This window comes from Bubalus kerabau, chromosome 4 (genome assembly GCF_029407905.1).
Source record: "Bubalus kerabau isolate K-KA32 ecotype Philippines breed swamp buffalo chromosome 4, PCC_UOA_SB_1v2, whole genome shotgun sequence".
Lineage (NCBI taxonomy): Eukaryota > Metazoa > Chordata > Mammalia > Artiodactyla > Bovidae > Bubalus > Bubalus kerabau.
The window spans coordinates 1,568,759-1,596,426 of NC_073627.1; the positions used below are offsets into that span (position 1 = coordinate 1,568,759).

The 27,668-nt window shown below is 46.4% G+C and overlaps 1 protein-coding gene across 7 annotated transcripts in view; it reads left to right on the forward strand.

Annotated features, from left to right (window-relative positions):
* CEP112 (centrosomal protein 112) overlaps positions 1-27,668 on the forward strand; it is a 324,857-nt gene that overhangs the window by 239,512 nt on the left and 57,677 nt on the right. For 6 of the 7 annotated variants that reach the window (XM_055574950.1, XM_055574952.1, XM_055574955.1 and 3 more), the window contains 2 exons: positions 14,367-14,429; positions 21,582-21,731. In XM_055574950.1, coding sequence (XP_055430925.1) covers positions 14,367-14,429; positions 21,582-21,731 — 213 coding nt within the window. Of the gene's footprint in view, positions 1-11,599; positions 11,776-14,366; positions 14,430-21,581; positions 21,732-27,668 lie in introns of those variants that run through there. The other variant, XM_055574957.1, reaches the window with a different exon arrangement.

The window sequence follows — 27,668 nt, forward strand, 5'->3', positions numbered from 1 at the left end:
ATTTAGACCTTGGTGGTTATTACCTTTGTTCTGTGTTACCATAGAAACCCTTTCAGGTTATCAAAGTTGATGCTATTCATTCATTTGAAACAACCAATCTCAACTTATTGGGTTCTTTTTACCGAAAAAAAAAAACAAAAAAAACAAACAAAAAAATCACAGCAGAAATGAGATGGAGCATGGTGAGCAGAAACTGTGTGCTTTATATCAGCTATGGTCCTGGTGCTTTTATGTAAGAAAGAGCCCTCAGTCACATCCTCACTTAGCTACAACGGTGGTTCCCAAGTGCGCAGATTATCAGAAGCGCAGGAGAGCTTTTAATGCAAATTCCTAGGTCCTAAGCTCCTGGTGGTTCTGACTTCAAATAATGTCTTTTTCTTTCACACTGATATCATTTCTCCTAATCTGTTCCTTCATTGTAACCCTTTTTGAGGAAGTACTTCTCAGTGCTGTAGATTATTCACAGACATTTAAGCTTTGCAAAATTATTTGTCATGATTTTGGTTTCTTATTTTGCTTCCTCTTGTTATCCTTTTATTGATGTGTTTTTCTCTACTGAAATCTAGATTTACACTAGTACAATAATAAAGCTGAGTGCTGAAGAATTGATGCTTTTGAACTGTGGTGTTGGAGAAGACTCTTAAGAGTCCCTCAGACTGCAAGGAGATCCAACCAGTCCATTCTGAAGGAGATCAGCCCTGGGATTTCTTTGGGAGGAATGATGCTAAAGCTGAAACTTCAATACTTTGGCCACCTCATGGGAAGAGTTGACTCATTGGAAAAGACTCTGATCTGGGAGGGATTGGGGGCAGGAGGAGAAGGGGACGACAGAGGATAAGATGGCTGGATGGCATCACCGACTCGATGGACATGAGTCTGAGTGAACTCTGGGAGTTGGTGATGGAAAGGGAGGCCTGGCGTGCTGCGATTCATGGGGTCGCAAAGAGTCGGACACGAGTGAGCGACTGAACTGAACTGAATAATAAATCAGTCTGACATTAGATGTAGACAGATCACACCCAGAAACTGATACAAGGATTCAGACCTCCCCATTCCAAACGGGGTCAGGGTAACGTGTGGGTGGGATACAGATATGACAGCCCACGATGCTAATTTTGATCTGAAAGGAAATAAAAGGCCAGTTGGTGAGCGAGTGCATCGGGTGGTCCACAGGGTAGGGGTCAGGCTAAGATGGGCAGCTTGGTGGTGACGCCGCAGAGGCCTCGCTGGGAAAGCTGAACAGTTTGAAGAACTCATCCTCTAATGGGGGTGGGGTGGGGGCTTCCACAGAAAGCATTCTGTTGTTCTATAGATTCTATCTTTGGGCCCCAAGAACTTCTCAGGCTTTTTCCTGTGTCCTCTGATAGCATCGTGATGCTTCATAAGCCCAAGGTGCCCACGTTGGAACCACTGTTTTAGACCATCACTGTGAAAAGCCCAAAGCAAATACAGTTTTCAGAGAATGGCCTGAGCTGTATGTTTACTACAGCTTCTATGCGAGGAATCGCAGGAGCGGAGATTGGAGAAGTTAAGCCTGCAGAGTGGCTGGGCATTGGGATCATCCCTGCAGTTCATGTAGAACATCAGGAGGTGCATGTAGGCCAGACAGAAAAAGAAAGAGGAGGATAGACCAGTGAACAGGCTGCTGTAAAATCCAGGGGAGGAAAGGTAAAGATTTGGAGGTGAAAATCTGTAAGACAGTCAAGGGTGAGAAAAGAGGATTATGGGAAACTCTTGGGTTTCTGATTTGGGGGACTCAGTGATGGAGTGGTTAACAAGCTGAGGAGGAGCTGACTCAGGGAAGGTGATATGACCGAGGTTAGCTGGGACGATGGTTCAGTGCCCATGAGACAGCTCAGAGAGGGTGCTACCCTGTGGCTGGACTGAGTCTGGATGTGGGTACAAGGGACAGAGCAGTAGAAAGAGAGAGTAGGAACTCACCCCAACAAAAAGGGGACTTAAAGCTCTAAGAATGGACTTTTAAAAAGAGGGCTTATCTAGGGAAGAGCAGATGGCATGGGGCAGTTCTCATTTAAAATCAGCAGAGACCAATAAGCAGTTACCAGAGAGGCACCTGAAGAATCAAAAGGAGATAGTGTCGTGGATGCCAAGGGAGGCAGACAGTTTAGTAAAAAGTGAGTCAGTTCAGTTCAGTCACTCAGTTGTGTCTCACTGTTTGCGACCCCATGGACCACAGCATTGCCAGGCCTCCCTGTCCATCACCAACTCCCGGAGTTCACTCAAACTCACATCCTTCGAGTCGGTGATGCCATCCAACCATCTCATCCTCGGTCATCCCCTCCTCCTACCTTCAATCTTTCCCAGCATCAAGGTCTTTTCCAATGAGTCAGTTCTTCTCATCAGGTGGCCAAAGTATTGGAGTTTCACTTCAGCATCAGTCCTTCCAATGAATATTCAGGACTGATTTCCTTTAGGATGGACTGGTTGGATCTCCTTGCAGTCCAAGGGACTCTTAAGAGTCTTCTCCAACACCACAGTTCAAAAGCATCAATTCTTCGGCACTCAGCTTTCTTCACAGTCCAACTCTCACATCCATAGATGACTACTGGAAAAACCATAGCTTTGACTAGATGGACCTTTGTTGGCAAAGTCATGTCTCTCCTTTTTAATATGCTATCTAGGTTGGTCATAACTTTGCTTCCAAGGAGTAAGCGTCTTTTAATTTCATGGCTGCAATCACCATCCGCAGTGATTTTGGAGCCCCCCAAAATAAAGTCTGTCACTGTTTCCACTCTTTCCCCATCTATTTTCCATGAAGTGATGCGACCGGATGCCATGATATTAGTTTTCTGAATGTTGAGTTTTAAGCCAACTTTTTCAGTCTCGTCTTTCACTTTAATCAAGAGGCTCTTTAGTTCTTCACTTTCTGCCATAAGGGTGGCATCATCTACATATCTGAGGTTATTGATATTTCTCCCGGCAATCTTGATTCCAGCTTTTGGTTCATCCAGCCCAGCATTTCTCATGATGTACTCTGCATATAAGTTAAATAAGCAGGGTGACAATATACAGCCTTGATGTACTCCTTTTCCTATTAGGAACCAGTCTGTTGTTCCATGTCCAGTTCTAACTGTTGCTTCCTGACCTGCATACAGATTTCTCAAGAGGCAGATCAGGGGTCTGGTATTCCCATCTCTTTAAGAATTTTCCAAAGTTTGTTGTAGTGCAGTAAAATCAAAATTAGATCTTTTTGGAAGACTAGAAAACACAGACTTTCTGGAAGACTAATTGGAAAAATAAGGAGAAGGCACACATACACAAGAGAGGAATTGAGGACTAGGGCTGGAGATCCAGAAAGGACTGAAAGGTACTGAGAGTTAATGAGCAGCTGTGCGCCAGTAACATTGAAAATCCAACATTCATCAGCTGGCAAGGAGATAAACAAGTGTGGTACGTCCATACGACAGAATACTGTTTGACTGACGCACACCACAACAAAAGCGTGCTAAGAGAAACAGACCAGACACAGCAGGCCTCTGTGGTGAGACTCCACTTATACACCGTGTCCTGGGTGGGAAAATCCAAAGAGACAGAAAGAAAGCAGTGGTTGCCAGTGGCTTTGGGGGAGGATATGACCACGAGTGGGTGTGGGGTTTCTTTCTGAGGTGATGGAAATGTCCTGGAACTTGGTGGTGGTGATCAAGATACAGCTGTATGAATACACTAAGAAACACTGACTTGTGCAGATTAAAGTGTGAACTTCATGAAATGTGAAGTAATTATATCTTACTAAAGCTGTTAAAGCTGAAACTCCAATACTTTGGCCACCAGATGTGAAGAACTGACTCATTTGAAAAGACCCTGATGCTGGGAAAGATTGAGGGTGGGAGGAGAATGGGACGACAGGAGATGAGATGGTTGGATGGCATCACAGACTCAATGGACATGGGTTTGGGCAAACTCCGGGAGTTGGTGATGGACAGGGAGGCCTGGTGTGCTGCGATTCATGGGGTCGCAAAGAGCCAGACACGACTGAGCGACTGAACTGAACTGAACTGAAACCTATTATTAAAAATAGGAAATTGACAGCCCCGAGTGTGGTTGAAAGTATGGAACATAAGAGTGCGTACACTGTGGTGAGAATACAAAATGTCGGTGGCATCATCCTGTAGAGATGAACATTTGACTTATGAACTCTCAGTTCAGCTCATAAGCATGTGTCCCAGAAAGTCATAAACACACACCAGAAGACGTGTACTGGACTGTCCACACCAGCACAGCTCATGGAGGAGGAAACTGGAAAAGTTCAAGTGCCCCTTAACAGATGAATTAGAATAGACTAAAGCCGTGAAAATGAAGGAAACACAGCTGCAAATGAAACATCGAGAACGAATCTCGGGAACAATGTTGTGTGAGAAACCATGTGTTCCGGGAAGTTACGTAGAGTGTGGTTGTTTGTATAAAGGTTAAAAAAAAATAGTAAAGCTAAGTGATAAGTTGGAGGTACTTACACAGGTAATATTTCCTAAGTCAGGCAGTAAATAACATCCAAGACTTGCTGATTCTCAGGAGCGAGGAGACACAGTGGCCAGGAGGACGTGCTGGTGTCTGCAGTGCGGGATGCTAAGTGGTGTGCTCATTTCAGGAGGGTTCTTTATCATGTTTCATAAACACACAAGATATTGTGCCCTGTATGTGTCCATTATTATAAACGTTGACAAATAAAAGTCATTAGCAATATCAAAAGCCGCAGAGTGCCCCAGACTTGGGGACAATTCAGAAAGAAAATTGCTTCTTTAGTAAAGAATCAGAGGCAAGTAGTTATTTTTATGGACTTGAAGTGGAATAATGAGGAAGAGTGAGGAGAGTTGGCTCAGTGGTAAAGAACCCACCTGCCAATGCGGGAGACATTGGTTCGATCCCTGGTCTGGGGAGATCCCTTGGAGGAGGGCATGGCAACCCACTCCAGTATTCTAGCCTGGAGAATCCCATGGACAGGGGAGCCTGGCGGGCTACAGTCCCTGGGGTCTCAAAGAGTCGGACATAACTGAGCACGCTGGTGCACATACTAGGAGAGTTGCCCACAAAAGCCTGATTTGGGAAGCTGCTCTTCTCGTACCTGGCACTGCCAGCCTGTAAGCTCAGTGGTTGCTCAGCTCTGTCTTATTTCCACTTCCTCCATTGGAGAATGCAGCCTGCCTCAGCCATCAGCACCCCTCAGCCAGCTCACCCTGAGTCCTCAGTCTGCCGGCTTCTCCTCCTGCTCACTCTTCCTTCCCCTGCAGTTTTCCTACTCCTCCATGAAGAGCTGGTCTTGGTCCTCCTTGCAGGGCCGACTCACCGCCCTCTGCTCACTCGCTGTCCTGAACGTCCACCACAGCTGCATGGCTAAACCTCAGTCCAGTTTAATCTCTGTTGTCCACTTCATATGCACATTATAAAATCATGGCCATGGAAGGTAGATGATTTGCCTGTGTTCACAACCACCCACGTTGGTTTAACGTCAAAGCTGGTGCTGTTAACCAGCATGTTCCACCATGCACCATTTGGCAGCTGTGGGCCTCGTCAGTCAGAGCAGCTGGCGTTGATGAAGAAGACCTCTGTGTGCAGGCCAAACGGGAGCCTTAGCACCATCCTCCTTGTTGCCAAACGTTTTGGATGTTCTTTTCAGTGAATTGGTGCAGTCAGTCTCTCAATACTCGCAACCCTGGAAAACTGCATAAAACTACACACGCGCTAAGCATTTTTAATAATGAGGATCTGTTGCCCTGCTTATTTAACTTACATGTGGAGTACATCATGAGAAACGCTGGACTGGAAGAAGCACAAGCTGGAATCAAGATTGCCAGGAGAAATATCAAGAACCTCAGATATGCAGATGACACCACCCTTATGGCAGAAAGTGAAGAGGAACTCAAAAGCCTCTTGATGAAAGTGAAAGTGGAGAGTGAAAAAGTGGGCTTAAAGCTCAACATTCAGAAAATGAAGATCATGGCATCTGGTCCCACCACTTCATGGCAAATAGATGGGGAAACAGTGGAAACAGTGTCAGACTTTATTTTTTTGGGCTCCAAAATCACTGCAGATGGTGACTGCAGCCATGAAATTAAAAGACGCTTACTCCTTGGAAGGAAAGTTATGACCAACCTAGATAGCATATTCAAAAGCAGAGACATTACTTTGCCAACAAAGGTCCGTCTAGTCAAGGCTATGGTTTTTCCAGTAGTCATGTGTGGATGTGAGAGTTGGATTATGAAGAAAGCTGAGTGCCAAAGAACTGATGCTTTTGAAGTGTGGTGTTGGAGAAGACTCTTGAGAGTCCCTTGGACTGCAAGGAGATCCAACCAGTCCATTCTGAAGGAGATCAGCCCTGGGATTTCTTTGGAAGGAATGATGCTAAAGCTGAAACTCCAGTACTTTGGCCACCTCATGTGAAGAGTTGACTCATTGCAAAAGATTCTGATGCTGCGAGGGATTGGGGGCAGGAGGAGAAGGGGACGACAGAGGATGAGATGGCTGGATGGCATCACCGACTCGATGTACGTGAGTCTGAGTGAACTCGGGGAGTTGGTGATGGACAGGGAGGCCTGGTGTGCTGCAATTCATGGGGTCGCAAAGAGTCGGACACAACTGAGCAACTGAACTGAATGACTAAATCTCAAGACTGCCTTCTCAGCACCTTTCTGAACTTCCAAATTACCTGTGAAAGGGACTAGAGCATTTGTTAAGTGTTGAGACTACTGCTTTATGTTGAACTTTCTGCAAACCTAATGTAGGAACTTCCTGTAAATACATTATTTTATAAATTTCCTACTAATATTCATTACTTTGTAGAAGTGAGGCAAAAAGTAGAAAATTTTCTAAAATAGGTAAAACATTAATGGGATCTATGAGTATGCCAAGTCAGGACATCTAACTCCTAGATTCAAAGTTTATTTGAAATAATTGATTGCTTGACCAATAAATCAATTAGAATCATTTGAACATGTTTTGATGTCTGAAGTCACATATTTGAAATAGATCTTCTCCCTGCTTCCTGAAAGTGCCATGCCAATGACTGTGCCACTCACATATAGATCTACTAAGTATATTTAAAATGTATATTACGTATGCTGAAATTTGATAAATACACTAGTCATTTTCTTTAACATTTGTCAAATCATGCAACATTAGATTTTGGCATAAAGCATAACAGCAAAGACATAAAAATATTATAGAAGGTAGAGAATCTTAAAAAAATTAATTGGCCCCATTTACATTTGGTCTTTGATGATAAATTCTTTTTTGCACATCAGAGAATAGCTGCTTCTTCCCTGGAGCAAAATAAAGTTTTTTTTTTCTCCTTCATTCTCTCAAAGTTTATATTTCTGCCCAAGTATTAAATGCATTTCAGTTTCTGTGGCCTGTGCTTCAGAGAACTTCTCTGAGGGTGAGCTTTTGAAATATGATTAGATCTTAATTCTTTAACTATTTTCATAAGCTTGTTTCACAGTTTGCATTCTTATTCAGTAATGGGAAGAAAACTCATGTAAGTCTTATATGATCATTTATGGGTGTTAGCCATGTAAGCATGTATGTTGCAATGGTGAGAAAATGAGTCTCTTGAATTACAGGGAGGGCAGAAAGCCAGCTGCCCCCCGTTATTCTTTAGGTTGTCCGTCACAGACCTGAAGACCAATCATTTTAGTCCACAGTATCGACCATAGTTATCAAATCTGTGTAGAGAATGCATCCAGCATTCATTTGCATATTCAGAAATGGGGCAAGTTCAGGAATATGGGCATATTTTCTGAGAATGGATCCATCAGTAGTTACTGAGGATAGTCAGTGGTGATATTGATAATGACATCACAGCCCTTTTCCAAAACTGTCTAGTTTCTTCCTTCTTTAATAGAGAATATAGCTCCTTACCAAAAAAATAGGCATTGACAAAAACGAAAACACTTGGGGCTCCTACTTACTAGGTTAAGGTTCTGGGTAAAGCAACAATATGAAATGACTTAAATCAATTTTCTAGAAATGAATCAAAATTGAAGAATCACTAAGTGTGACATTGGCTGATGTTTTGCAGTTTAGAGCAGTTTGCCATTTTCTCAAGTCAGAATTTGCGCATAATGATGGAAAGGAAGAAGGAGCCTTTAATTAAAGTACCCTTCCTTGTAATGATCGTCTCAAACTGAGAACTTAACTGGGACTCAAAGTAAGATTCAGATGTTCTAGGGGCAACAGTGGGACTCGATCTCATTAATAGTAACTTCATACGGAGACAGATGGTTATTAGACTCATCATGGTGATCACTTCATAACGTATGCAAATATCAAGTCATTCTTCAGGACACCGGAAACTAACAATATATGTCAACTCTATTTCAATTTTAAAAAGAAAATCATCCTGTGATCTTGTGCTGCTGGATAGGGAACTCTACTCAGTACTCTGTAATAACCTATAGAGAAAAAGAATATGAAAAAGTGGATATATGTATATATAGCTAAGTATTAATAATGTACACACCTTTGCTACATACCTGAAACTAACACGCCACTGTTAATCAACTATAGACCAATATAAAATAAAATGTTTAAAGTTAAAAAAATGTTTTCAGTTTAAAAGCTTACAAAAAAATCATCTTATGTTAAAATTTATCATCGGCCACTCCCTAATAAAGATGAGCTTGAAATTCTAGGGAAAAAATTATAGGGGAAACAATGATTTCAGAAATACCCTGGTACATGCCAATATTTGTTGTTGTTTAATCAGTGAGTCGTGTCCAACTCTTTGCAACCCCATGAACTATAGTCCTCCAGGCCCCTCTGTCCATGGAATTCTCCAGGCAAGAACACTGGAGTGGGCTGCCATGCCCTCCTCCGGGGGATCTTCCAACCCAGGGATCGAACCTGTGTCTTCTGCATTGCAGGCAGATTCTTTACTGTTGAGCCACCAGGGAAGCACTTCCTCTGCTGTCTGTCAAAGATGTGACCAATTTCCAAGATCTTAATTGAAGCCATCTGCATTTCATCTTCAGTTTTGAAGGATACTTTCACTAAGTATGCAATTCTAGATTGACAAATTTTTTGCTTTCAGCACTTTAAAGATTCATTATGTTATCTTTTGACTAGTATAGTTTCAGATGAAAAATCCTTACTCTTATCTTTTTACTGTATCCTTTTTCTGGATGTTTTTAGGATTTTACCTTTATTTCAATTCTTGCGATTTGATTATGGTATATCTGATTTGATTTTCGTTATCTTTCTTTATTGTTCTGGTTCATTGATCTTCTTCAACTTGTGGGTTTATAGTTTTCTTCACATTGGAAATTTTCCCACAATTATGTCTTTAAATATTTTCCCAAACCTTCTCCTCCTGGTAAACAGTTTTGCATATGTTAGTTGCTGTGACATGGTCTCAGCGGGTCATTAAGTTCAGTCTTTTGTGTCTCTGATGGTCATTTGGATTTAAAATGCCTTTTCTTCATATTCAGTGATCTTTTGTAGTGCCAAACCTGTTATCCCACCAGTGAACTTTCCTTTCAGTTAATACATTCCTGTGTTCCAGGCTGTTCAGCCCTTTTTTAGTTCTGTTTCTCTCTTCACTGTGTTCAGGTTTTTGTTTAAATACGTGGGTCTGTTTTTAATTAGTATTTTAAAATCTTTGTCTACTAATTCCTCCATCTCTGTCACTTCTGGGTCTAAGTCTGTTGCCTGACTTCTCTCCTGCACACATATTCCTGCTCCTTCTTCTGTCTGCTTATCTTTGATCCTTCAATCCAGTATCTGCCTCCTGGACAAAGGCAGGGTGAGCTTATCTCTGGGCTTATCTTGCCAGTTCCCCACCCTTCCCAGGGGCATGGACCTGTGCTTCCTGCTCCCACATCACATCTGACAGTGGTGCTTCCTGCATCTCTTCCAGTTTCCTGGCTGTTTACACAGCAGGCTGTGTACAGCCCCAGGTGCTCTATCCCGGACAGATGTAAAGTGTGAATTTTATTTTTGCTTTCAAACTTATACCTTTATTTTGAGGTACAACACAGAGATTTTTCAAGTTGGAAAGTTCTGTAAATATATTAAAGACAAGTATCTGTTCTGAATTCTCTGAATGTTGCTGTTGGCAGAGCAGTACACGGTTACATATTAGCATCTGCACCAGCGGCCATAACCACACTCGCAGTGTTTGACGAAGCACCAGGTGGATTCCTGCAAAGCTCATGAATAGAAAACACTGCACAGTAAACCGAGCTTTATGCTGCGTTTCAAGATTCTGGGAAGCATCTTTCTCTTTAATCCTAAAAGCAAATATATTATTCAAAGATGTATACTATTATATTTTTAAAGAAACTTCTCTGTATAAGATCTGGGTTTGCCTTGAATATGAGTATTCTAGATGAGTCTCCTAATTTTCATCTCCCCAGGTCACGTTCTTAGAAATCATGAATGCCTGGACTTTCACCACTAATGATAGGAAATGAGAAAAAAAAAAAAAAAAAGGGAGGGGGTGGAGAATGAAGGACTCTTTTGGAATTAAGACAAAATACCCTGCAGAAAAAAGGTGGCAATTGAGATGATTAACCATCAACACTTTTGTGAAAGTTATCTGGTGCTCCTTTCCAGGAGGGTCTGGAACCCTAGAGTTTGATGGGAATCACAGAGAAAGTGGATGAACACATTAGACTCTCAAGCAGAGAAGAGTGAGCCGAGGAAGCAGCCAGGAGCAGCAGAGGGACCTGAGCCCCAGGGGCGGGAGGCCAGGCCACGGGGGCCAGGAGGTCAAAGGACAGCAGCGAAAGCAAAACCGCTTTCTCGTTTCAGGACTCTCCTCTCATCTGTTTTTCTGTGTCTGTTCAGGCCATGCTGCAGATGATTGTTGGAAAATCGTGTTTCTAAATAGTAACCATGGCCATAAAAATAAGATTAAAATAACTAACCCTAACCTAATTTTATGTATGGAAATAAAATGGACAGTCAGTACATCCTGAGAATAAAATTATTCAGAAGTGTTTTAGAGGCAGTTTGCATCGTAACTGAGCTGTAGAATTTCAACAGTGCTAAACTAGAGCTTTTTAGACTTACTTAAGAGGAGTTCCAGAGAAGGCAGTGGCACCCCACTCCAGTACTCTTGCCTGGAAAATCCCATGGACGGAGGAGCCTCATAGGCTGCAGTCCATGGGGTCACTAAGAGTCGGACACAACTGAGCGACTTCACTTTCACTTTCCACTTTCATGCATTGGAGAAGGAAATGGCAACCCACTCCAGCGTTCTTGCCTGGAGAATCCCAGGGACAGGGGAGCCTGGCGGGCTGCCGTCTGTGGGGTCGCACAGAGTCGGACACGACTGAGCGACTTAGCAGCAGCAGCAGCAGCTGCTGCTAGCAAGAGGAGTTCAGAAATCCAGGCAGCTGTGATTTAGGCTCAAACAGTAAAGGCCTTGGAGGGTGATACATTCATTTTATTTCTTCAGTTAGTCTCATTATTCCCCAGAGTACTGATTCTGCCCCCTGTGGCTCTGGCCAGTCCTGGAGGTGTTCATGTCTCACCAGCTGGCCTCACTTTAAAGCCAGCATTGTCGATTTTGAGTGGCCGGAATGCTTCCTGGATCCCGGGGGCTCAGACTGACCCTCTGCCTCTTCTCTGCCTGGTTTCCCAGGTGACTGTTGACACCTGCCTGCACACCTGGACTCGCCCAGAAGCCTTCTCTGCCGGCCCTGCAGAGGTCCCCGCAAAGCTCTCCTTCTGCACCCCGAACTGGGGATGACGGGCCTCACCACCCACCCTGTCCTTTACTCGAGGACACGGCTCCGCTAAAGCTTAGCCCCCCGGTTCCGCCCCCTCCACAGTCAGGCCTCCCCATCTTCCTACGCACAGCTGTGCTGTCCTACAAAAAACAAACGAGCAGCCACCCTTTCTTTCCGCACTTGCCCTGCAACCTCCAGCCCATCTCTCTGTTGTTCGGTAGCAGAGTCTGGACCCCTCACCCCAGCTCCTGCCATCCCCTCATTTCCTGGGTTTCCCGGGGCACTGGGCCCACTCGGCTCACATCTGGACCACCAGTCCCCCTCATGCCCACCTTGACACTCTGGAAGTATTGCTGAAAGCATCTTTAAATTAAAAAGTACTGGCCGAGACAGATGCACCTCGTGAGTTTCTCCACGGCCTGGGTTTCCTCCAGAGTGGTTTATCAGTCACGGGGCCGCAGGGACTCTGAGTCCCTGGGAGAGCAGCTGCAGTCAGGCCCGGCCCCTCTTGGGGCTCCAGGTGGGAGGGCCTCGAGGGATCTGGGGAGCTTGTCATGAAGCACAGGGCTGCATAGTCAGCTTGGGTCCTGTAACAGACCCACATGGGCGCCTTGTCAAGAGCAGAAACGTCCCCCCAGCGGCTGGGGGGCGTGAGTCCGCGATGGGCGCCAGCGGGACCCCCCTCCCACCCCACCCCGACACATGCGCCTTCTCACTGTGACTGCGCAACTGCCTGCGGGGCTGGCGGGGCCTCTTCTTACCAGCGGATCCTGGCTCCAGAGCCTCACCCTGCAACCCAGTGACCCCCAAACTATGCTGTGTGTGTGTCTGTCTGTCTGTCTGTCTGTCTCAGCTTGTCTGACTCTGTGCGACCCCACGGACTGTGGCCCGCCAGGCTCCTCTGTCCATGGGATTCTCCAGGCCAGAATACTGGAGTGAGTTGCCATGCCCTCCTCTAAGGGATCTTCCCGACCCAGGGATCGAACCTGTGTCTCCTGCATTGCAGGCGGATTCTTTACCGTCTGAGCCTCACTCCAAACACCACCACTTGGAGATGGTTTGTTCCCTGGAGAGGTGGAATGAGAGAGGAGACCCAGGGCTAAAATTAAAATGGAATTGTACAAGAATCAATATCCTGAACATCTAGACACCCTTCTGAAAACCTTGGTCACCAGATGTGCGCCTCCAGGCGGTAAACCCACGGGCGCAGCACTGGGCAGCCAGACGATGGTGTGGGAGAGTCCGGGAGCCAGCGTGCACCCATCCCCAGGCCTGCCGGTTCCAGAGGGCCACGCTTTAAATAAGAACGAACGCCAAAGGTCACCCAAAATGCAAAGCAATTTCTAAGGTGAAAAACAGACCAAAATGGGCTGGCTCAGCAAGGAAATAGAGGGAACTACGAAAAAACAGAGATGCTCTAGAGAGCAGAGCATGTGTGTGTGCTTGGACACACAGATGTGTCTGGGTGTGTATGAAATTAACCCCCGGGGAGCAGTGGGCCCTGAGAGGCCCTGGGCCAGCGCTCCAGCCGGTGCGGGGCCTGCTCCCCTGTGGGTCGGTCCCGGCTCCCTCGTGCCCTGTGAGTGCCGCTGCGGCGGGTTACTGAACCTCACTGCACCTCAGCTTCCTCAGCCCTTATCAAAGGGGGTGTGATGGTGCTGTTCAGAAAGCAACAACAGAGCTCTTGGAAATATAAATTGCATGGCAGAATTTTTTAAAAATCCAAAGTTGAGAAATCCATACAAAATATTAATATCAAAAAGACAGGGTAATAGAAAATAGAAACGATGAGAAAAAGACAATAAACCTGAGAGGTCTAGTCCTCAGAGCTGAAAGGCAGGCGGTCGGAGAGAGGAGACAGAGGGAGAGAGGGTTGGGGAAAAAGAGGAAACGAGACAGTCATGACCAAAACGTGTTCTAGAATGAGGGCCACAAGCCCAGACCGACAGGGCCAGTGTGCTGCGTGCACAGTGCGTGGGAGGGGAGGCCGGCGGCTTCACCGTGACGTCCCCCGGCTCGGAGGATAACATGGAGATGCGAGGCTCCCAGAGACAGCAAGGCAGCTCACACACAGGCCCGGAGCTTGAGTGCAAAGGAGAGAACGCGGCTCTCAGGGTGTGGGCTGGTTCTGGGACGGCCACCCCACTTCCCGGGCACAAACGGGGCGATTTAGGTGTGCTTGTCACTCCAGGGGAGGAGGGCAGGGCAGGGGCTCAGACCTCAGCTCAGCGCCTCTGGGCCTCCCCTCCGCCTCGGTCAGGAGCATCTAGTTCTTTTATCTCTGAACTAAGGGAAAGGGCATTAAATTTACCTCCCCTCCTCCTCGCCACCCCTCTCCCCTGGTTTCCTCTTCCTCCTCTTTCCTGTCTCTCCCCCTGCACCTCTGAGCCGGCACACTTCTGCTGGATCTATTTCTGTCTCTCCTCCCTTTCTCTTTCCACAGAAGTCTGTGTTTGCCTAATAATTGGCAGGAGAGATCTTTTTTTTTTCTCTTTTGCTTTTTAAGTGATGAATAGTTGGCATTAGATCAAAGGCAAGGCCTGTGGTTTTCTGGCTGCCCCAGAAGGGCGTTGCGGCTGGCGGCCGGCCCAGTGCCTGGTGACGGGCGTGTGCAGAGACGCCACGCTGACAGGTCACTGTGTGTGTGTGTGTGTGTGCTCCTGTCCGTGTGTTTTTCAGGCCAACAGCAGGCTGAAGCAGATTGAGAAGGAATACACCCAGAAGCTGGCCAAGTCTTCTCAGGTAAGAACGTTAAACAAAACAGAGCAAAACCAAAGCAAACAAGAAAGAAACCTCAGCATAAAGGGGTTTGTACTTCACAGCTCAACGCACTTCTTTTCAGTCTTTTTATGGATGAGTACCATATTTTGATAAGTATGTGTATAGATAAAATAGGTTTTTAATATTTCAGTCTCAATTTTAAAAAATCAGGCAAATCGAACCATTTGAACCAACACACACAGCCAAGTCATGGCACACGTGTGCTCAGATGTTGTAAAACCAGCCTGTGCACTTGGACAAGCCCAGGCCAAACCACGTTTCACAAGGGCAGGAGATACACGCCTGCACTTGTGATAGAAACGCTTGTGATGCCATCTAACTCTTCTGCAGTGTTCCATGTTTTTTCACCTAAATGCTGATATCAAACTGTAGTGCCAGAGAAGACTCCTGAGAGTCCCTTGGACAGCATGGAGATCAAACCAGTCAGTCCTAAAGGAAACCAGTCCTCAATATTGATTGAAAGGACTGATGCTGAAGCTCTAATATTTTGGTCTTCTGAAGTGAAGAGCTGACTCATTGGAAAAGACCCTGATGCTGGGAAAGATTGAGGGCAGGAGAAGAGGGTGTCAGAGGATGAGATGGTTGAATGGCATCACTGACTCAATGGACACTTGCTGTACTTAGTCACTCAGTTGTGTCCAGCTCTTGGCAACCCCATGGACTGTAGCCCACCAGGCCCCCTCTGTCCATGGGATTCTCCAGGCAAGAATACTGGAGTGGGTTGCCATGCCCTCCTCCAGGAGATCTTCCCAATCCAAGGATCAAACCCAGGTCTCCCACATTGCAGGCAGATTCTTTACTGTCTGAGCTACCAGGGAAGCCCCTCAATGGACATGAATTTGGACAATTTGATCCCTCCTGGTGAGGGACCAGGAGGCCTTCTGTGCTGCAGTCCACGGGGTTGTGAAGACTCAGGCACAACTGAGTGACTGAACAGCAACAGCAAAAGGCTGGTTAACAAGATTCAAAATGGCAAGTACACCGAGTTAAATTAGCAGCTCCACTGTTGACTCCTTTTGGGGGAAAGAGAATTTACAAGCCCGCGCCCCAGCGAACGCGCCTTGCTGCGTGTTCTTACTGCAGCAGTTTTAGTAGAAGGTTTTCTGCACAGGTTGTTGTAAAGATCTCCTTTGGTGTCACCCAGGAGATTCCAAGCATTCCTTAGCTGTGTGAGTCATTCTGGAATAAACAAATGCTGATTTTCATCTTACCGATGGCGAGATTAAGCCATTTCATTTTATAGACATCATATCTAATGATTTTTTAAATCAGCTTTTCTTAGTATTTTCGCCATGAGTACAGTGAGATGTGGCAGTCCGCTGAAATGTTTGTGCCTTTCTACAGGTCACCAAACAGTGGTGTTACTGGCAACACCACAGCAAAGTAATAATAAAATTAAGAAATTTATGGGTCTCTGATCATATTGACTGGAGGAGGAAATGGCGACCCACTCCAGGATTCTTGCCTGTGAAATCCCATGGACAGAGGAGCCTGGCGGGCTAGGGTCCAGGGGGTCGCTGAGAGTCGGACACGACTGAGCAACTAAACGACGGCAGCAGCGATCACTGGTGCGTTCAGTCCTCGGTCACAGGCACTCGGCTTAGAAACTACTCCTGGCCCCGTTTTCCACTGGAGAAAACTGAGACTCAGAGAGGCGAGGTCACACAGGTTAGCAGGTGACTAAGCCAGGAGCCAGCCTGTCTTCCAGCTGGAACGGAAGCTCTTAACCTGACCCCACCCATCTGACCCAACCCTCACTTTTTTAATATGGCAAAACTCTGCTGAATAACTATGAAATTTCTTAGGTTCTGCAGTTATTGGTAAAATGTGATATATAGTCCCATCCTATCGGGAAAGCAAGAAGTCTTTGTCTAAGTGAAGACTGAAAGCTGAAGGCAATTCTTGATTGCCCTTCTCCCAAGAAAGAAAACAGGGAAATGTTCTTTTTAATCCAGTGAGAAAGGTTGTTCTAGTCAAAAGAAATCTTATTACTCCGAGAGCTAAGCTAGAACATGAAAACACCCCAGCTGGCATCCCCTCACATCCAGCTTGCAGTGCTTTATGCTAAATGGGGAGGCAGGAGGCAGCTGCGAGTGAGAAGCGAGACCGCTGATGGAAATGCCAGGATGAGCAGGGTGTTGACGTTTATCTCAGGAAAGGTGTGAAGAAGCCTGACTCGTCCTCGGTAAAACAGATGGAACCTGAGTGGTGTGGAAGCACGGCTGAGCCTTCTGAATACCTACCTGCCCCACCACTTGGGCGACCGCGAGCCCATTTCCTGCCGCCTCCGGAGTTCCCTGCGCTCACTTGTGAAACAAGGGGCAGCGGTGACCTCAGAGCCGCTCGGCGCAGGGAGGGCCTGGGGCCCAGCGAAGGCCTTCCCCCCGTGAGTTCTCACCGGAGCTTGAGAGACAGGAGAGGAGGGGGCGGAGGATGGAAAAGAATGGAAGGAGCAAGAAATTGGTTATTTTAAATTTATTTTGGCGTGCTCAAGAATTGATGAAACCTCCCTCCAAAATCTGGAGAGGCAGTGGGGTGCTGACCATTTCCCTCAGTAGGGACGAGCAGGAGGCAGGGAGCAGAAATCCGCTGTGACCGCTGCCACATCCGTAAGTGAAGGGCAGGGCGACCCCCAGAGAGAGGGTCCCCCACCCCAGGCCCGACCTTCTCCTGAGAGGCGGGGTGCGCTGACAGGACGGACGTTGTGTGTGCCCCCCACAGCGTAAAGCTTGACGTGCGTGTGAGCGCGCGTGTATGTTTCCATCTGCGAACTGGCACTTGAGAAGCACTGGCCTACAACCCAGTCAGTTCAAAGAGGCAGATGATTTAAAAATAAACATTATGAGAACTGCGGGCTGACTTTCACTGTTTTCCCGAGATAGTTTGCTGGAATCTCTAACTCGTATCTCAGCTGAAGGGAGTGCCAAAAGCAAAGCTGCTTAACTGTTTATCAGATTTTTAAAAATCCTTCTCTCAAAAAAAAAAAAAAGTAAGATGAACGCATTAGTAATGAATGCATGGTACCTAGGGGAGCATCAGGTTAAATTTGGAAAATATTTTAAATATTTTCCTCCCTTGAAGGAACTTACTTCATCCTTAAGATTTTATCAAGCTGTAGGACCTCGTGGCTCATGGCCCCTGCGCCCTTGGGGACCCAGGACGGTGCCCCCCGACTCCCCCCCAGGACGCTCAGTGACCCCTGATGGTGACGCTGGCACCCTCCCTGGGCACATTCCCAGATACAGTTCCCATCAGAACCGCATGTTTGTTCTTTTTTATCTTAATATTAATATTAACTTTGCCTTTTCATCTTTCATGTGGTCTTCCCCACTCAACTGACTTACCTGGTGGCCATTTTTCAAAGAGAAATCTTGCCGTCTTATAGGAATGTAGACAGTATGGAGACGTGCTGGTGGAGCCCACCCACGGCCCCCCACACCCCTGCTGCTGCAGAGCGGAGCCCAGGCGCAGCCCCCTGCCCGTGCCCCGGCCTTCCTTCCCTGCCCAGCCACCCGGAGGGCACGTGCACCCCCTCCCTCTTACTCCTAGGATCTTTTCTTCAGTGTTTGCCAAACCCTGCCAAGTACCTTGCACTTTAAAGAAGAGTTTTATGAAAATCTTGACTATACTATGATCTGAAAAACAAGAGTTAAAAATGAAAGCCTACTCTCTATTTAGAATCCTGTTATTTTTGAGACCCGGTAAGACCACTGACGTTTATGCAGAGTAGAAATCGCTTGACAGTAATGATGAACTATCGTAGCTCTCGGTGGTTAGGTTGTTCCCAGCATTAGCTCCATATAGCTTTCCTTTTGCTTCCCCATATACTAATTTTCAGTATCCATGTGGAAATGTTCTAATCCACTTCCTCTAAAGCCAACACAAGGTAGACGTTTAGTTGAGTTGTGGCCTTTCGTTCTATGATTTTTAATACGATTAAATCAAAACCAGGAGGGTTTGATTATGATTGTGTGTGTCAGTTTTTGTTTTTCTGAGAAACTTTTTGAATTATCATTCTATGAAAAGACTGTGTGTGTGAGCTCAGTCATGTCCAACTCTTTATGGCCCCATAGACTGTAGCTCTCCAGACTCCTCTGTCCATGGAATTTTCCAGGCAAGAATCCTGGAGTGGGTTGCCATTTCCTCCTCCAGGGGATCTTCCCAACCCAAGAATCAAACCTGTGTGTCCTGCATCAGCAGGTGGATTCTTTACCACTGAGCCTCCTGGGAAGGCCTGTGAAACCCTATGAAAAGACTAGATTATCTCAATGTAATCATTGAGGTATTATATCATTGATTATATTATAATCATAGTGTAATTGTGGATCATAGTTCCACGACTTCAGTATCTATCAAGTGCCAGTAATCTGCACCAAAGAGAAGATACTCTGTCTCACAGGCGAGGGCTCCGGCCGAGACCTGCTTAATCTAGCTAGCGTGACTACTTCTCAGTCTCAGAGTAAACCTAAAACTGCTTCTAAAGTTATCCACATTTCAGTCACCTCTCTAAATCGATCACATCTGTCAGCCTCTCAATTTCATTGTGAGGCATTTTACCTAAAGTGTTTTGAAACTCTTCCTGAATCATCATCATAAGTTTTAAAATGCAACTTTCCAAAGATAATTTCATTATCTCTCCCAGAGGCATCTCATTATTCCTGCAAAGAATGTAAGGTTTCATTTTCTAACAAAAGCAAGCGTGTTCCCCTCAGAACATCCTGCCCTTCACCCGTTGTTCCTTCCAAAACATGCAGTGACTTCTTTTTGATGAATGCATGTCATAAATCTCCTGAAAGGAAGAAACCCATATCTCATGTCATTGTGGTCATTTGAAGAGCTCCCCAATTTTTTTTTTTAATCTTCAGTCTTGGTCAGTTAGAAGCGAATCTAAATCTTAGTAATTCGTAAAGACATGAAATTACTTTTGCTTTAACAATGCATCGTGTAATCATGGTGAGGGATGTACAAATCACCATGTGATGAAATTGCACAGAAATAAACACACAGTGAACACACTACAGAACTCAGCTCATCACTTCTGCCACGCTTGAGTTTACTCAACTTGAAACACTGCAATAGTCATTGAAATAGTTATTTTTACTATTTGGCCCCAAGTTCTTACGAAATATCCATCTTGGGTTTCATGTTGGGCCAAGGAAATCTGGCTCCTCCTTATCTCTGGCTCCTCTGGCTCTGTGACTGCGAGCTGATCATTCTGTGCCTCAGTTTTTGACATTTACTCTAAGAATTTAACCTTCCCTGTTTCGTAGAAGTGCTATGAGAATGAACTGAATTGATGCCAACTTGGAAACATTTAATCAGAATTCAAAAAACAGATGAAAACATCTTCGTTCTCAGTAAATGAATCCCTCCGCTCCTTGCAGAAGGTTCCAGTTTGCACTTTAGAATGTAATATATTTTGTCATTTATTTCACACTTGTCTTCTGTTTGATTATTTTCAAATTCTAAGTGTTGAACTCAGTCACAGTGAGCTTGTGCACTTCTCAAAGCATAAATGTTCCTTTTTTGGGGGTAAATGCTCTATTTTTGTCCGTGTGTGTGAGCTCAGTCATTCAGTCGTCTCTGAATTCAGTCATCCGAACCCAAAGAGTCGTCAGTCTGACTCTTCAACCCTATGGATTGTAGCCCACCAGGCTCCTCTGTCCAGGCGAGAACACTGGAATGGATTGCCATGCTCTTCTCCAGGGGATCTTCCCAACCCACGGACTGAACCCGCGTCTCTCGTGTCTCCCGCTTTGGCAGGCGGGATCTTTACCACTGGCACCACCTGGGAAGTCCATCTCAGTCGTAACAGCTAATGTTTCTACAGGACTTGGCTTCTGGAAGACTCCAGACAGTTTCTGTTTACTGCCTCATAATACTGTACTCTAGTTTTGTTATCAAAACACAGTTGAAACACTGAGCTTCAAGGAAAACGCAGAACTAAGTGGTCCAGTCTTTCTCACCAACCAGCCCTTCTCCAGTAGACCCAAAAGTATAAGGACCTAACCCACGATGAAAGTTTCTTCTTCTTTTATTAGAAGGGAAAACTGTTTCCTCCTTCTGAAAGGAAATTTGCTGAATTGCTGTTGAATTTTAAAGGAAATGGAGACATCCGAACCCAAAGAAGAGTAATGCTTCCAGTAAACCTGTTAAAGATAAAAGGCCCTCACCCGATTATTTGAGACCACAGAGGGGACCCAGTGACAGAAGAGAGCCAGTCCTCGAATGTAGAGAAGCCACAGCAGTCTATATGAGTAAGGAAGAAAGCAACCTGTTGGGAGCGCTATCAGGATAAACTCCTCTTCAATCCCAAAACTGTGTTTAAAAGCAAGAGAGGGCAGGAGCTAGCTGAGAGGAAGCGCCTAGCACGGCAGCCTGCCCAGGTGGTGGTCAGGACTGCCTAGTCGCACGCTGGGCTCTATCTGCCTCTGTGTCCCGCTCTGTGGGAGACGGCCGATGACTGCTGGCCGCACAGCAGTAACTGACCCGGGAACGGAGGCGCTTAGCACAGTACACAAGCGTGAGCACACACTCAGAGGAGGCGCTTAGCACAGTACACGAGCGTGAGCACACACTCACAGGAGGCGCTTAGCACAGTACACGAGCGTGGGCACACACTCACAGGAGGCGCTTAGCACAGTACACGAGCGTGAGCACACACTCACAGGAGGCGCTTAGCACAGTACACGAGCGTGGGCACACACTCAGAGGCCGTTGTGTAGAACTAGGTGGCTATGAAGAATGGACTCTGACGATTTTTTTTGGTTATTAGAGTTCAAAGTATTATGAAAGGCAAACAGCTTTTTTTTTTCCTACTCCAGCAAGACTGTTTCTTGGTAAAATAAATCCTGACACATTTCATATTTTTGGGATCACAGATGTTCTTTCCCCTGATGAGTAAATACTGTGGAATGTTATAGTGGGAACGGCTTCCTGGCGTGTTTGGTTCAGCAGTTGCTCACCATTCACAGCTTTGCCGTGTGGGGTCTCAGGCACTGGCGCGCGGGGCGCTAGCTGTGGCCGCGCCTCCCTGCGAGCGCGCCCGGGAGGCTGGGTGCACGAGGTGGGCTGTGTCCGAGGCTCGAGTCGCAGCGCGCACTCTGATTGCAGGTGATCGCCGAGCTGCAGGGCACCGTCTCCTCGCTGCGGGAGGACAGCAGCCGGCAGCAGCTCGCGGCCGAGCGGCGGCTCCAGGAGGTCGTGCGCAAGTTTGAAGACGAGAAGCAGCAGCTGATCAGAGAGAACGAGCGAGCTGTCAAGGTAAGGCACCTTCACGTGGCTGCCAGCAGGCGAGGCGGCCGCAGGCACCATTGTCCAGCGTGCCCCCTGGCCTCGCGTGTGCTGGGCTCTGATGCAGCCGGCCCTGCGAGGCCACGTGCCCGCAGGGACAGGCCACCTCAAGCCCAGCACGCCCACAGCTGACACGTGCTTGAGAGCCACCCCATGCCCACCCCAGGCTCCTTGGAGCCGCCTCTGGCCAGAGCAAGCGCGTTGGCACTGCTGGCAGGTAAACGCATGGGCAGCTCCCGTTTTCCTGCCCCTGCGCACCGCGTCCCCCAGCACTGCCAGGGTCTGATGCGCGGACACCCGCTCTATGGCGGCCCGCCTCCGACGGCCAGGTGATCCCCTGGGCCGGTCCTGACTTCACCACAGAGAACATGGATGAAAGCATCTGTGTCATTCGGGGTTTAATGTGAGGATAAGCGTCTGGAGCCTTTATAAGTAACATTTAAAGAGAACAAAGTGTGTATTAAAGAATTCCCGGCAAAAGGTTGTTTCTCGGTCATTTGATTTTGTTACAACAGTGCTGAGTGCAGGTAGGGTGATCACATCAGAGCGTGTGGGCTTTGTCTCGCCTCTTCTGCCCAGCGCCTCCATCTTTCTCTCTTCTGGCCTGTTGTTGGCCATCCCCGTGATTTGGAGGAAAGTCAGTGTCCGCGTCGCTTGCTTTTTCATATATACCCTTTACACTGGACAGCGTGAATAGAAGCAAAAACCTTAAGATGTGGACAAAACCTTCCAGGCCAGCACACCCTGCCTCCTGACCAGGGGTGGGGACCTGTTTCCTCCTTCATGAGATTTTCCCTATATTTTTCCACCTGTGAGCATTTCTTTCCCCCCTACATGTGATGAGACACAAAAAGGTGTTTCTTTTTTCATATTCTGATAATTTTTTTTTAATCTTTGAATTTTCATTTATAAATGCAGGAAAAAGTCCGCATTGGTCTGTAGAACTCTTTTGCTTTGTATGAACTAAGTTGACTACTTTCTTTCAACTCTTTTTCTATATAAATATTTCATTTTAAGTGAATTTCTTTTCCACTTGAAATCTAAATACTGTGTTGTAGGTAATTGCCAAATTTTAAATAAATAATTGGATCCCAACATATGCAAAATGGAAAACATCAATTTACTCCATAACAACATAATTTCTAGTATTGTTTCTTAAAGATTAAAAAAATCTTGAAAGAAATATAATTCATATTTGCCTAGTTTTGTTTATTTTTGCAGTTGTAATCCGTTTACCTGTTACAACGGAAAAACCTGATCCTAATTTCCAGCCAACCGTCAAATCGTAAAGGCTGAAGTTGACGTTAAATGATGAGAGACATACATTGACATGCATACACTGGGCTTCCCCAGTGGCTCGGCGGGCAGAGAGTCTGCCTGCGGTGCAGGAGACACAGTGGACGCAGGTTCGGTCCCTGGGTTGGGAAGATTCCCTGGAGAAGGAAATGGCAACTCGCTCCAGTATTCTTGCCTGGAAAACCCCATGGACAGAGGAGCCTGGCAGGCTACAGTCCAAAGGGTCTCAAAGAGACAGATATGACTAAGTACACAGGCATGGCATCCATATACATATATATATATATATATATATATATATATATTTGTAACATATAATGACCAAAGCTTAGATGCCTGAAAATAATTAAAATTACAATGTAGATAAGGTGTGTTTGAGTTTTGATTCATTCATTTATACTATGGTTGAAGTGCATGACTTTTTCTTTACTGACCTGTATCAGTGTTAATGTGTTAACACTTGTTGCCTTGCTTTTTTTTTTTTAGTCTATGTCACAAAAATAAGAATGAGAGCTAGTATTTCTTCAACAAGTACTGTGTACCAGGCTTTCTGCCAAACCTTTTCTTTCATCCCATGTTCCATTGTCTCATTTAAGTCTTATAAGTAGTCTTGTTGAGGAAGGCATTTCCATCGTCCCATCTTACAGATGGAAGAGTCAAGGCTCTGGGGTGATGTGACCACTGAGGACAGGCTCAGTGTCTTCTGACGCAAGAGCCTCAGTGATTTTACCGTGCACAGAAGCCCTGTGTCCACACTGCCTGTGACGGTGGGCCATGCCCGGGTGCGTCGGTGAGCTCGGGAGCCCTTGCTCGCGTTTCCTGCTGCCTGAAGGCGGGTAGCACCTTTGCAGCACTTGTTCCTCTCGGCATTCTAGTCATGTTTGTTTTGTGGACGCAGATACGCGAACGGAGTTAGATACTCGGAGAGAGACACAGTCACCAAGTACATTTGTCTGCATATGCACTCAAGTCAGCTGACGAGGACCTACGCTTTGTAGTGCTAGATATCAACGCATTTAAATGTCGGTTGTCAGCAGCGCTGTAAGAACAGTGTGTGCGCTGCCTGTGAAGTGCGCCTCTGCCCACCTTCCGGGTTGGAGGATGGGGTGGGTGGTAGACCCAGCAGCAGGCCGAGTAGGCCATCGGAGGGTTCCTGTGAGTACGCGGGCCTTTCGTCACAGTGAGGCTGTAGGGGAAAACGGAGGTGTTGAGTAGGCCGAAAAACCCACTTACAGGCCTGCCAGTCTGGAGAATAGTGCAGAGTACCCCTCACTATTCAGTCACCCCGGAGGCATGCTGTTTCCAGGATCCACCCCGTGTGGCAGGTAAAGACGCGCCCAGAGCTTTAGCCAGAAGGATGCTCCTTCCCGTGCTCACACGCCTATCATGGAGCTCCCGTTCTGGGAAAGGCCCCCACAGCACCAGCATTCCCATCTCCTTTCGGTGCTGTGCTTTCCACCCTAGCACATCAGCTGAAAACTGAGCAATGTAGAAAATGATGCTGGAGAAGGATACTTAAGGATCTTAAAGATGTTCACAAGACAGTTTTCAATGAAAATGCAATTTATAAAACATTAAGTACATAAGAGGTCGTCTTTGCCCCCCCACCAAAAGTATATATAAAGGGAAGAAAGGCTGGAATTATGTATCAGCATTTTGCTGGTGGATACTCTTAGTGGTGGAATTTGTGGTAATTTTCCTCTCTTAGCTCTATACTTTAGTTCTTTTTTAAATTAATTGATTTATTTTAATTGGAGAATAATTACTTTACAATATTGTGATGGTTTTTGCCATACCTCATCATGAATTGGCCACAGGTATACAAGTGTCCCCCCCATACTTTAGTTCTAACAACACTTTGACAACGTGACACAGTAAATAATTGTTTGCTAGAAAAGAAAACGCCTTAGCCTGAAGGAGTTCAGAGGTGGACGTCAGGGAGTCCTGTAGCTGAGACCCACGGTGGGCATGAGCCTCGCTGTCTAGGAGACCAGGAGGGGAGCGTGCTATGGAGGGGAACTCCTGGGACATAGAGAGAGTTCTAGAAACACGGTCACGCAAGCAGATCCTTTACGCTGAAGTACACCGCGTCTCCAGAGCATAAGTCCTCATCACTGCTCACTGCTTCAGTTCATCCTCAGCTTCAGAGGCGAGCTTCTGAAGAGACCTGCCGCTGCTGTGTAACAAGTCACCCCAGAACCTGGGGGTTTAGAGCGACAGCTGTTTCGCGCGCACCAGTCTTCGCGTCAGGAACGTGCGCGGGGGCGGCGTGGGGTGCGCCCTGGTCAGCTACTTCTCCCGGAAGCTGGGCTGGGCTGTGGTGCCCAGGACCGTGCATGGCCTCTTTTGTTTTGTTTTAATAAAATATACTCGATTGTTTTTATAAAAGTGGATAATGGCATATGCTCATGAATAATTCCAAGTGCAGTGGGGAAAGGGAAAAATACCTGAGGTCACTGCAGAGTTCATCACCCAGAAGCAGCCAGCCACCTTAGCAGTCAGGTGAGGTCATCGCAGGTGCCTGACTATTGCAGGGAGAGAGGAAAGAAAGATCCAGAGGGACTGGTGAGCCGGGTTCACCCGCTAGATTCTGTATTTGTGTTAGGCTTAGAAAAATCTCAGGTTGATTTTACTTAAATTCGGCAGATTGGTGAATCTAGAGTGAAACAGGAAGAACTGTTAAACTTTGGGGCAGAATTTGAGTTTTGGCTGAAAACTGAGTTCATTAGAATAACACACATGCTCCCTTGACGCTCTTCACTCCTCTTGCCTGGGGTGTACACAGTCTGGGCTTGCGACACGTACAGTTTGTCTCTAACCATAACCTTACTTCATACCCACACTGTCTCTAAAGGACGTGGTACTTCCCACTGCTGCTGCTGCTGCTAAGTCACTTCAGTCGTGTCCGACTGTGTGCAACACCAGAGACTGCAGCCCACCAGGCTCCCCCGTCCCTGGGATTCTCCAGGCAAGAACACTGGAGTGGGTTGCCATTTCCTTCTCCAGTACTTCCCACTAGGCCCTTTATAATCAGCCTTCCACACTCCCGCCCCCAAACTCCTAACTTTCCTGTGGTTCCAAATGGGCAGGATTTCATGGGCAAGTGGTTCCTTCAAGATTCACAGTGCTGCCTTCCCCGGGTTTTTCCATGTTTAAGAATGTCTTCCAGGACGTCCCTGGCGATCCAGCGGTTAGGAATCCACCTTCCAACGCACGGTGTGAGGGTTCGATCCCTAGTTGGGGAACTAAGATCCCACATGCCTTACAGCAAAAAAAAAACAAAAAAAAATAAAAACAACAGAAGCAATATTGTAACAAATTCAGTAAAGACTAAAAGTGACCCATATAAAAAAAAATCTTAAAAAAAAGTTTTTAAAAAGTCTGCTGATTAACCCTTATATTTGAATAACCTGTGAGATAGACATAGTATCCTTATCTTCATTTTCACCTGAAAACTTGGCCGTTGCTCACGTGGCACATAAAGCTGCCGTGGAGAAAACTAGGCAAGGCTGAGCTTCCCCAGGTCCGCAGTTTGCGGTTTCTAGGGGATTCCTGAAGAAGTCTGTCTTTATCGTTAAGCTTAATAGAGTAGCACAGATAAATTCTGCTTTTAACCAGGATACCCCTAAATGCTAAGCATTCCATATCAACTGTCCCTGAAGTGCAGCGAACCTCCCCTCCATATAACACTTGCTGGTAGAGTCTCTGCATTTTCTGGAGTCTAGGGAAGGGGCCGGAGAGCTGGAGCAGAGGGCGCTCGCAGGCTGGTCAGGCTGACTGCTCTTTGAGTTCACACTGCCTTAAAGGGTGTGGGGGCAGCGGCATGTCATCCTGGGGATTGAGTTGTCCCAATTTGGTGTCCATATGCTGTGGTTTTTCCAGTAGTCATGTACAGACATGAGAGTTAGACCGTAAGGAAGGCCGAGCCCTGAAGAATTGATGCTTTCAAACTCTGGTGCTGGACGAGACACTTGAGAGTCCCTTGGACAGCAAGGAGCTCAAACCAGTCAATCCTAAAGGAAGTCAGTCCTGAACATTCATTGGAAAAACTTAAGCTGATGCTTAAGCTGAAGCTCCTATACTTTGGCCAACTGATGTGAGGAGCCAGCTCATTGGAAAAAACCCTGATGCTGGGAAAGACTGAGGGCAGGAGGGGGAGGAGGCAGCAGGCAGCAGAGGATGAGACGGTTAGATGGCATCATCGACTCAATGGACATGGGTTTGTGCAAACTCCGGGAGATGGTAAAGGACAGGGAAGCCTAGTGTGCGGCAGTCCGTGGGGTTGCAAAGAGTCAGACACAATTTAGCAACTGAACAACAACGATTTTAATTTCTGATGTAGTAAATATTATAGATATAACCCACATACACAAAACCTCTTTGGGGTTCTTAATTTCTTAAAAGTGTAAAGGGGACCAGAGACCAAATCCTTTGAGAGTCGCTTGTCTAGACGTTGCCCTTCTCTTGACCTTATCGACAGCCTGCTCTCTACCTCCGTGCTCACTGTGGTGATACGGTCTCCATGTAGAGTCCTTTCCCTTAAGGTTTCAATGTCATCTTCTGTGACATGTCTGGGTGAGAAGCTCATGCCAGATTTGTTCCTTCCTCTAG